The sequence below is a fragment of the Danio rerio genome, chromosome 8 (assembly GCF_052040795.2).
Source record: "Danio rerio strain M-AB ecotype USA chromosome 8, GRCz13ab, whole genome shotgun sequence".
Classification (NCBI taxonomy): Eukaryota; Metazoa; Chordata; class Actinopteri; order Cypriniformes; family Danionidae; genus Danio; species Danio rerio.
Window position 1 is genome coordinate 22,192,259 of NC_141028.1, and position 12,258 is coordinate 22,204,516.

Below are 12,258 nucleotides of genomic sequence, written 5' to 3' on the forward strand. Positions count from 1 at the left end.
TAACAGCAAGCAGCTCTCGGTCCCCCACGTGGTAGTTGCGCTCGGCATTAGACAGGCGACGTGACATGAAAGCACAGGGGTGTAGTTTTCCATCCTCATTCCTCTGTGATAAAATGGCTCCTACACCCACATCTGAGGCATCTACCTCTACCATAAAGGGTATGTCTGGATTAGGGATAGGGAGTATGGGAGCTGAGGTGAATCGATCCTTGAGATCCTGGAAGGCAGCCGCTGCTTTAGGACCCCATTCAATCTTGACTCCTCCTCCCTTTGTCAGTGCTGTCAAGGGAGCCACAACTGAGCTGAAATTCCTGATAAACTTCCTGTAAAAGTTTGCAAAGCCCACAAACCGTTGCACCTCTTTTACTGTGGTTGGAATAGGCCAGTTGAGAACAGCTTTAATCTTACTAGGGTCCATCTCCAGGTGACCAGGGGTGACAATGTACCCAAGAAACTTAGTCAGGGAAACATGAAACTCACATTTTTCTGGCTTGACAAAGAGATGGTTTTCAAGGAGTCTTTGGAGAACCCTGCTGACATGGCCCTCGTGCTCCTCCATGGACTTGGAAAATATAAGTATATCGTCCAGATAAACGAATACAAATATATTTAACATGTCTCGGAGGACGTCGTTGATAAGTGCCTGGAACACGGCAGGGGCATTGGTAAGGCCGAAAGGCATCACCAGGTATTCATAGTGGCCTGTGGGGGTGTTAAAAGCAGTCTTCCATTCATCTCCTTGCCGTATCCGCACCAGATGGTAGGCATTGCGAAGGTCGAGCTTGGTAAAAATGGAAGCTCCCTGCAGCAGCTCAAAGGCAGTAGCCATAAGAGGCAGGGGATATCGATTCCGAATGGTTATCTTGTTAAGACCTCGGTAATCGATACAAGGCCTAAGCCCCCCATCCTTCTTCCCCACAAAGAAGAAGCCAGCACCAGCAGGGGAAGTGGAGGCTCGGATGATGCCAGTTGCCAGGGACTCTTGGATGTAAGCATTCATAGCAGCCTGTTCAGGGGGAGATAGGGAGAAGACTCTGCCTCTAGGAGGAGAGGAACCGGGGAGAAGGTCAATTGCACAGTTGTATGGGCGGTGAGGTGGCAAAGAGGTGGCTCGAGACTTACTGAATACTGCCCTAAACTTATGATAGACAGCGGGAACTTGAGACAGATCTACAGAATCTTGAGGCTCGGGATGAGGGGCAGAGAGGCTATGGGTAAAACAGGTGAAGTGACATGAAGGACTCCAATCTAGAATGGAACCAGTAGACCAGTTGATATGGGGATTATGTCTGTGCAACCAGGGATGACCTAGAATGACCGGATACTCGGGAGAGTCAATAAGGTAGAAAGTCTCCTCCTGCTGATGTTTAGCAATGGTAAGCTTCAGGGACTGAGTGGCCTCAGTTACTTTGCCGGGTTCAAGGGGTCTACCATCCAAAGCAGTTACTGACTGGGGATGAGGGAGAAGGTGGGTAGGAATCTTAAGTTTCTTGGCCAAGGAGAGATCTATGAAATTAGATCCTGAATCCCCCTGAATCGATCATTGCCTGGACTGGGAACTGATGACTCTCCCAGGACAAAATAGCTTTGAGAGCTAGAACGGTGTTGGCAGGAGGAACTCTTATTTTCCCCATCACAGTCCTCCTGTAACTCGGTGGGGACCCTCGTTTCCCGATAGTTCTGGACAAGTGGATCGAAAATGACCAGACATACCACAGTAAAGGCATCGTCGCTCCCTCATCCGTCTGTCCCTTTCACTGGGAGAGAGTCTGGAACGACCTAGCTGCATATCTTCTGGAGGCTCGGGAGCTTGTTCATTGACTGGGAGAAGTCTGACTGGTGGCGCATGAACTGGAGATGCAGGTTTGTGAACAGGAGTTTGGGAATGGGATGCTCTGCCTCGAGTCATTCTCCGTTCTCTCAAGCGAATATCAAGGCGAATGGCCATATCAATAAGGGATTCTAGGTCTTTGGCTGGTTCCCGGGTGGCCATCTCATCTTGAATGGATTCAGCTAATCCGCCCAAAAAGCAGACTCTTAAGGCCTCGTCATTCCATCCACTACCTGCTGCAATAGTTCGAAATTCAATGGCGAAGTCTGCAGCGCTGCGAGGACCTTGACGGAGAGTAAGGAGACGTTTGGAAGCCTCCTGTCCACTAACTGGGTGATTGAACACCTTCTTGAATTCCTTCTCAAAGGCTGTGTATGACTGGCAATAACTAGGCTGGGACTCCCATGCCGCAGAGGCCCAAGACAATGCCTTGTCAGTCAGAAGGGTGATAATATAAGCGATCTTTGAGCGGTCAGTGGGAAAACTTGAGGGCTGAAGCTCAAAAGTGAGAGAGCACTGGGTGAGAAATCCCTGACAGGAACTAGGATCTCCAGAGAATGGCTTGGGGGGTGGAAGTCTGGGCTCTGCAGCAGCTACTGGAGCTATGGGAGGACTGTTGGTACTTAGGGGTGGTGCAGCAGGAGAAGCAGGAGAAGAAACCCCAGGAAGGCTTTGAAAGAGTTGCCGAATGGACAACGTGACATCAGCAAGGAGCTCTGAGTGTTTTGTCATCACCTCCACTTGACGACGGAGAACCTCTTCATGACGCTGGAACAAAGCTTCATGACTGCCAATCACTGCCAACAGTTCTTTGGTACTGAGTGCCTCTGGGTCCATGTCTGACTCGGTGTTTCTGTCACGACTGGGTCTTGAACCCGGGTCTCTGGTGTGGAAACCGATGTGTATACCACTAAGCCACAGAGGAAGTTGTGTTGGACCCACACGAAAACACTCCAAGAGGGAATCCGGAAAACAAGCATTTATTAAAAAAAATATCAACTTAGGTTCTTCTCAAAAATGAGGTAGCAAAACAGACAACTTAGGTTCTTCTCAGAATGAGGTATACAAAATACTCTAACAGTATAATAAACATGTAAAGAAAACTCCACGAGGGGAGAAAACAAACAGATAATTAATGCTGTCAGCAACAAGGAAAATAAAACACTCTTACTAGATGTAGCTCAGGAGATCAAGGGAAACGCAAGGCAAGTTCACCAGAGATGACTCAAACACCGAGTGAGGAACACAGACAAAGTGACAACTTAAATACACTGGCTGGAACAAGTCACAGGTGATCTAAATTAAGTAAACAAGAACACATGAGGAAGAACAAATACAGAGGGGAAACACGGGGACCTCTAGGGGAATGGAGACAAACTGAAGGATGGTGACATATATTGTTTAGTTTTGGAGTACGTCGTTGTATTTTGCACTGTCTGTCTGGAGCCAGCACCTAAGCTTTTCACTCATTGTAGTACATGTGCTGCTAATGATGTGACAATAAAAAGTGGTTTGATTTCTCTTTAGAATCAAACATGAGGAGAAGGTTGAGATGATCAGATTAATTCCATTACCAGCGTAAATTTATTCATAATACTACATGTTTTCATTCACTTAACAGAACCAAATAAAAAAAGTAAACCGTTTTGGAACTGAACAATCTGTGCCCATGTATCCATACATAATACTTCAGATTGAGCCATAAAAACACTGTATTTTTGGAACTGGCTCTGAATAAGAACCCAAATATATATACTAAATCACTCAAAACATGTACCCACATACACAGAGAGTGAGAAGCAGTCAAATCATTAGTGGTCATTCGTGTAGATTGGTCACTCAGCTGGCATATTTTGTGGAGAACAATGCCTGAAAGAACCTCATTCACTAACCGCATTTCTAAATAAAATGTGTGTCTTTGTTTAAATTGTATTTGTATGCTCCAAAATTCAACACAAACACTGCACGAACCAAAAATAGGCCATCATCTGGGCCTCGGCGAGCCACTGCGGTCAGTGTTTCTTCTGTCGGCCGCCCAGGGAGTGGTTCACTGAAGCTTCCTGCAGCTGAGAATAACCTTCAGTCCAGCAGACTGACATTCAACAACACCAAACCCACGCTGAACATCTAAACTGCTGCTGTCCCTCAAAGCCTGTTCACTGGATCAATTCTGGCTGGTTATGATATTATGAAACTAACAAAAGTCGCCTATCCCAAGTTTTAGGAACAACAAATAATAGCTTGACTTCTAGCTGATTGTTTGGTATCAAAAGTTTCTTATATTGAAGGCAAAGGCCTCTAAATTATGCTTATTTTACTAAAATAAAATATGATCATGCTTTGATTTTTAATTATTTCATTAGGACAGTAAGGTCTGACTTTGCTTAGACAAAAGTCTTGTCACTTAACAGAAATAATGTACAGTATAGAATATAAAGTCATGGTGCAGTGGAAAAAGAATGAATATTGTGTATGACTCCCGTGAGCTAGGACGACTGCAATCATTCATCTCTGCAATGACTCAAATAACTTATTAATAAAGTCATCTGGAATGGCAAAGAAAGCGTTCTTGCAGGACTCCCAGAGTTCATCAAGATTCTTTCGATTCATCTTCAATCCCTCCTCCTTTATCTTACCCCAGACATGCTCCATGATGTTCATGTCTGCTGACTTGGCTGGTCAATCCTGAAGCACCTTGACCTTCTTTGCTTTCAGGAACTTTGATGTGGAGGCTGAAGCAATCCTGCTGATGAATTTGCCCTCTCCTGTGGTTTGTAATGAAATGGGGAGCACAAATGTCTTGATACCTCAGGCTGTTGATGTTGCCATCCACTTTGCAGATCTCTTGCACACCCCTATACTGAATGTAACCCCAAACCATGATTTTTCCTTTACAAAAATTGACGGATTTCTGTGAGAATCTTGGGTCCTTGTGAGTACCAATAGGTGTTCTGCAGTATTTGTGATGATTGGGATGCAGTTCAAAAGATGATTAATCAGAAAAATCAACCTTCTGCCACTTTTCCAAATCATCAATTAAAAGTCAAGTTATTATTTGTTGCTCTTACAACTGGGATCGACGACAAGACTTTTGTCAGGTAGTGTATGGTATCTTTAAACTGTCAATGTATCATTTCCTACAGCAAAAATCAATACGTTTCCCAAGATGCCACAACATTTTGAAGCTTCTGCATTGTAAAGTGTTAATAGGTCAATCAAAAAAAAGTCATTATAATGGAAGTCAAATGGGGAAAAACAGCCACCAACATAACAAAAGGGAAGTACACTTGCCCAGAGTATATTGTTGTTTTCAAAGCATTTTTTACCAAAATGTGTCAAAATAAGATGTCACCTAAAATAATTCCATTTGTTGAAACACAGAGAAAACTATGGCCAAATTAAGACTCAAAATAAATAAAAACAACCCCAACAGCACACAAGGATTAACAATGTAGCAATAAAGCAAATGAATAAATGACTCAATGACTTCATTTCCTAGCCAAATTTGAAACAATTAATTAATTACATTGGTTAGTCGATACACTCTGTGTTTAATTAGAATTAACAGTGTAATCATTTGACACCGCAAATAAAAAATTTAAATCATTGCTTTACAGTTTTATAACTGTTACAATTTTTATAAAGGTATCTTTAAAAAAATTATAACTTTTGAACTTTGTTAGAGTGCATCTGTAAAAAATATCGAGCCAAAATTTACAATGTTTACAAATGCATTTTTGGCATTTTTATTTTTTGGCATCTTGAATTACTTTTAATTCTTATAAAAAGCTATAGCTTAAAAAACATGATTTTATATGTCTGTCTATTGTACTTAATAAAATGTACAATAAAAATAAGTAGTAATAAGTAGTAGAAAAGGTTTTACTTCACCATAACTTCGCGTTATACCATTAAACTGCTTTTGGCCTTCATCCTTCCTTTTCTTTTATAGTGAGCTGATTTTCTTTTCATTCTTGACAACACGACTCGATCACTTCTCGCGTCTGTTCAGTGTCAGAACATACCGCAAAGAAATCATAATTTTTTTTAAGGAAGAACAGAGGCTTTGAAATATGAAAAACAACTCTCAGCACATTTTTGGGAAAAATACACTTAATTACACTAGTAGAGTTGCTAAACCCCCCACTAAAGTCTGCAAACCCCTAAAATTGTTCACACCTTTTCACCCCATTAGCAACGGTTCTGCTCAAAGTGCAAAGTCATGTTAACATTTCCCAGTTCTTACTTCAATAACTGACAGGGAAGCGTGCTTACTGACAACTCAAGCTGAGAAAGCGCTAACTGGAGAACAGGAAAGCAGAATTATCAGGGGAGTTGAAGAGGTCAGTGTGTGCCACTAGAGCAAAAAAGCAACAATCTCCCTTACGTCCTAGACAATCCAGTTCGCTTGGACTTCTGGGTTTGATCCAAGCCTCAAAATACTCTCCCAGATACCAGAGGAACTTGCCAAGGCTGCTCAAAGCCTGTCACACACATATACACACTGACTTTCTGAGGTTAGGCGGGGGGGAGCTCCTCAATTCAAGCATCAGGCTTGTGTTACTTCAGTTAACAAGATAAAAAGCAGTCTCAGATGTGCATTTGCAGGCTTCACTTAAACGTTAAGAGGAAAAGAATTACTGTATTCATCTTCTGAAGGACACTATGAGGACATTTGAAGAAGATACATTGCTTTTTTTGATGTTTGTTGTACATTTGCACTGTTTTTGTCCCCGAAAATAAAGTAAAGGCCAAAGTATACTTTAATTTGTGTGCATATGTGTGCAGAGATATGGTATCATTATTGGGAGATACAGGTGTATTTGTTATGGCAACCAATCACAGACTTTGTGACCATTATTCATTCTTCACATTCTTCACACTACCATAATATATACTCTATATGTGGCAAAACTGAATAAAGTTCTTTCATAAAACTGCATTTTTTGTTTGTGTGTGTAAACTCTAAAACATAACGTTTTGCTAACTTTGGAGGCTTGCCCTTAAGAAACGTAGTTTATTCTAAGCACTCATACAATGCAAGTGATTTAAATAGTTTTTCACCACTTGTCAAAGGATGTCAAAGCTACGCCAGTTCATGCTTCCACAGTCAAAAAACAAGGAAGATTGAACAAACAACAATCTTCTGAAGAGAACAAAAACAATAGAAGCTAATGCTGACGAGTGCTTATGTAAAGGGTTTGTGCTTAAACCATGCATAAATAGCTTTTGACTGTTGATTAATGTGATCTTAAGTAACGTCAGCAGACAAGCAAAGTTGTTTCAAAGTGCAACTTTTATTACTGTGGATTTACAGTTAAAATATGATTCCCCAATGCTAAATTAAAACGTCAGTGAGGGAACTGTGCTTTAATCTGTACATTGGCCCAGAAATAAATGGTTTCAGCTCTATTCAAAACGGAGAGGAACAATAACTCAGCCCTCAACTCTGTTCTAAATTTGAACATTTGGGTTCCAAATTCACAGCTATAGATACTCTACCTCTGTCAAGACACAAGCTGTTTTTACTAAAAATGTCCAATAAACTGCTTGAATTTAACACCAAATTTTTTTTTTTTTCATACAAATGTTCGTCTGAAACTGAATTGTCTGTGGAAACTTTTCAACGTCCAGGTCCTCAGTGAGATAAATGGTATTTTAGCAATGTTTCTTTTGCACATATTGTTACAAATTGTTCAGAAGAACATGCTTAGTACCTCCTTCAGACAAGGAGTCATTGAAGACCCCCTCGATGACCTGGCAGCTGCTTCCATCTCCTCCACAAACACGGCAGCGATCTTCCCGCACATCTGAGCCCAGGATCCGGTCACAGCCCACATGCTGCACACAGATACAAATTCAGAAGGGTCAAGGGAAAAGTCACAATGTTTAAATGGGTCATGTATTGACAAAAGATTTCCTTAGATAGTGACTTTATTAAAATTATTGTTATTGTATTACACACTGCAATATTTAATCCTAAGCATTGATTAATGCACACATTTGCCATGGAAAAGTTTCAATATGATTCTACGATGCCACAACATTGATTTCCATCCAGAGATGCATTATTTTGGAAAGTTGGACTGCTGTGTGAGTCTTCTTCAGCACATCCCAAAGAATCTCAATAGGGTTAAGTTTTGGACTCTGTGTGGCCAATCCATGTGCAAACATAATGTCTTGTGCTCAAATTGTGAAAGAGTGGTTGGGGGAGCATAATGAATACTGTAATTGTCATCTTGGAATATGCATGCCGTCAGAGAAGAAAAAAAAATCCACTGATGGATTAACCTGGTCATTTAGTAAATTCAGGTAGAAAGCTCACCTCATTTTTTTGGCACATAACATTGATTCATTTTACATGGACATCAATAAGACAATAATGTGATTAGGGTGTTTACATAAGCTTACATGCTTTTTGAATGTTCCTTTTATGATCCCGTTTTACATGTTATAGCACATAATTCGACTAAAGTCAATGCATCACTACGCTATCTACATTTCCTCCAGAGTTTCATGCAATTTCTGGTGTTTCATTTTTAGTTTGTCTAGTTTACCTGCAGTTTGGCACTTTTACTTTCATTCAGGAACATTTCATGCATGCCCCCCATAACAAACAAGATATTGGATGCGAGTATGAACTGCTGGACGAGTGTTTTGTGATGCAGGTGTCTGTGGTCCTTCACTGATTTGGTAGTTGCAGAGAATAGTGTCAAACAGCTGTGTGTATAGACTATCCTGTCACAAAATGCAATGAAATTCCTACACGACTGTAATAGTTTGAGTAAGGTGTTTACATGATTGCACTGCACTTCAATAATGCGTCTAAAATCGGCATACTCCACATGTCTTAATTCGATTTCTGTTTAGTAAGATTATGACCTTAATCAGATTAAACTATTCAAAAATCCCTGTTTACATGGTAGACTCTTAAGCAGAATATTGTCTTAATTGTATTAAAATTGGATCACTTATGTCCATGTAAACGTACCCACTGCAGAACTTAGACCTGACCAACTGCAGCATCCCCAAATCATAGCACATCCACCTCTCTTCTTACCTTCATGCACCCTTAACTGTGGAACAGAGCAAATCTGGAGCACATGACCTTTAATAAGCCTCACTGACAAGTGGTTTTCTTAAGGCTACACATCTGTTTAGTTCCAATCCCTTGAGTTCCCTTCACATTGTGCATGCGGAGATCCTCTCACTTCCATTATTAAACATAGCTGTGAGTTCTACTGTTGTTTTTTAACAATTTGACTTCAACAGATGTTAAAGTGAGTGCAGATTGCATTTATTTAAAATATTTGTGGACCACATTTCTTCCACATAGATGATGGTTCCACACTAAACTTGCAGTTTTTAAAAAAGTGTTGGAAAGTTCTTAACCCAATTTTAGTTGTTTTTGTAATCGCTTCAGATGTTTTCTTTGCTTGATTCATGCCAATTATATGACTTTTCTGAAACATATTAATATATTTAACATGACAACAAGATAGCGCAGTGGGTAGCGTTGTGACCTCAAAGCAAGAAGGTTTTGTTTAAGTCCCGGCTGGGCCAATTGGCATTTCTATGTAGAGTTTGCATGCTCTCCCTATTTTTATGTGGGTTTCCTCAGGGTGCCCCGGTTTTTTCCCACAGTCCAAAGACATGCACTATAGGTGAATTAAGTAAGCTAAATTTTCTGTAGTGTATGTGTGTGAATGAGAGTGTATGGGGGTTTCCCAGTGATAAGTTGCAGCTGGAAGAGCATCCTCTGCGTAAAACATATGCTGGATAAGTTGGCAGTTCATTCAGCTGTGGCGACCCCTGATTAATAAAGGGACTAAGCTGAAAAGAAAATGAATGAATGAATGACAACAAGATGTGTCTTCCAACTTGGTTGTTTAAGAAATGAAAAGCTACTCAATGCATCAGTTAGAGTAAATGGTTTTTAATGCACCAGTTTTCTTAACCATTTGCTTATTTAAATCCAGGTAGTGACTTTTTTTGGACAGGTGTTTGTATGTGTTAACACATTACTTCTGACAGGCCTGCTACAAACATAAAGCTTTGACATATAATCCCGAGAGCAATCGCAGAACTTGAGAGATCACAATCGATTTTCACTGACACTGAGCAAAGAAAAGTTTTTTTCTGCAGAGGGGCCAAATCTGCACAAAATCCAGACCCTTAATGAAGCATCTGAAGAGTCTCTGCTGTCAGGATTTAAAAGGCAACACACAAGCTGAACTCAGTAACCGGCAGGACCTGAAGTTGCTTGAGACTTTCCAAATCCAGGCCTGTGCAACTTCACAGAAATCCCACTAAAGCTCCAAAGGATTTGGTTGACCTGGCCTAGATTCCACAACCTGCAAATGTGTGACCTATTTCCTCACAACAACAATGGTAAGTCAGTGGTTGGTTTGAGAAGACAGGGCATGTCCTGTGCCGGACCTAACAGAGCCGAGCTTTGAGACTCATGGTTCCATGGGCTGTTTTCAATGCCTTGTGCTTCAAAGCCCTTGCTCTCATAATCAAACCCTTATTGTTTGGGAGTTAAGCCACCATGAGGCTGCAAACACTACTTTGATTTCTCTCCCTGCTGTTCTTTGGGTTTTATATGCACCATAAATAAGAAAGCAGAGAAACGAGTGAGGAAAGGAGATGGAGGAAGAGGAGGGAAGGAAAGAAACCGAAAAAAAGAATGAGAGTTGACGGCGGGGAGGGAGCGAGAAGTCGCTGTGATCATGTTCAGCTGCGTGTACTGAGGAGAGAAGGATCTGGGGGGGTCACAGAGTTCTTCAACATTCAGAGCAGAACAGAGCAGGGTTGGACTCAGCTGAACTGTTGATAAAAACAACCAATGGTCTGGAGAAGCCCGCAAAGATAAACCAGTCCAATAAACTGTGTGAGAGGATGACCATTTCTGTTGACTGGCGTAACACAAGCACACACACACACACACACACACACACACACACACACACACACACAAACAGAAACCTACCTCATTTCTGTAATCTCCTGCTGAGGCGATGAGGATGCACATGCATACCATTAGAATACTGGTTCCCCATACACGCAAACATATAAACTCCATTCCCATTCCTGACAGTGAAACACGATGAGCTTAACACACACATATACGTGCATCATGAACACTGTGTATTTGTTTTTCATTTTGTTTTGATCCTATAGCGTTATATACTTAACTGTGTTTGTCAGAGTCTGTGTAGTCGGTCGTCCGTGTTGCTTTCCTACATCACTCAGCAAACCCAGGCACCGCCCTGCAGCCTAGCTATGTAGTGCTAGAGTCGTAATGCCTTGGCTCAAAGCAACCGGAAGCCGACTTGCCCATTGTCTGTCTTAAAGGGGAATTTCTAAATAATATGTTTGTGTTATAATGTGTTTATTTATGTAATATTACTATATTTAAATTTATTTTATCATGGGAAAATGTGTAAGTTTAAAGTAGATGTTCTGTTTATGTACATATTTATCTTATGAAATAAATATTTATGTTCTACCTTTTATACTTACCTTACTGTTTGATTTGTTTGGTTTAATCCAAAAAGGCAGAGCATGGGCTAAAAAACTAGAGGACCAAATTAGAGAGTGGGAAATGGGACCTCATGAAGCACTGTGGCTTTCTTTTAACTATTGAGGGAAAATATGCAAAGCTTTGAGAGTGTCAAGAACAAGCCATTTAGTGCTTATTTAAAAAAATATATCAGTCAGAAGCTTGTCCAATTTAAGTAAAGAGAGATCTGCAGCCATTTCCAGACTCACACTATAGTCTGTTGTGGGATCAATGACTCTAGAAAGACACATAATCAATAAAGATTAGAAAATGGTTTAAGTACCCCAGCCCTGGAAATCAAACTTCTCTGAATTCGCTTGTTTGGCTGTCGCTACATGTTGTCATAAAGCAGGGGTGGCCAACCCTGTTTCTGGAGAGCCACCTTCCTGTAGATTTCAGTTGCTACCCATATCAAACACACCTGAACCAATTAATTAATACCTGAACACCATGTAATAATTACAGGCAGGTGTGTTTAATATGGGTTGCAACTAAAATCTGCAGGAAGGTGGCTCTCCAAGAACAGGGTTGGCCACCCCTGTCCTAAAGTTTTACACATTGCTCACAGCATACCATGGGCAGGACACATTGCACTTCAGAACACACATGCACACATAAGCCCATGATTTGTTTGGCCTTCCATGTACCCTGATGTACAGACATACTGCACAACATACCCCACACGTAAAAAAGCGAAGCTTTGCTGTCTCTGTTATTACTGTCATTTTCCAGTGCATCTTGTGTATATTGTGAGACCTTTAAAAAAGAGCAAAGCCCAGTATCGACCAAAGTCCAACCCAGGATCTCCTGCAAAAAAAGCTGCGAGGCCAATGAAGGATGAGACAACAATGCAATCAAAGGC

General features: G+C 41.0%; 1 protein-coding gene across 3 annotated transcripts in view; it reads right to left on the reverse strand.

Annotated features, from left to right (window-relative positions):
- The window catches only part of adamts10 (ADAM metallopeptidase with thrombospondin type 1 motif, 10), a 95,247-nt gene that overhangs the window by 24,938 nt on the left and 58,051 nt on the right, over positions 1-12,258 (reverse strand). For all 3 annotated transcript variants that reach the window (XM_087263630.1, XM_087263631.1, NM_001123274.1), the window contains one exon: positions 7,549-7,672. In XM_087263630.1, the coding sequence (XP_087119756.1) occupies positions 7,549-7,672 (124 nt within the window). The remainder of the gene's footprint in view (positions 1-7,548; positions 7,673-12,258) is intronic.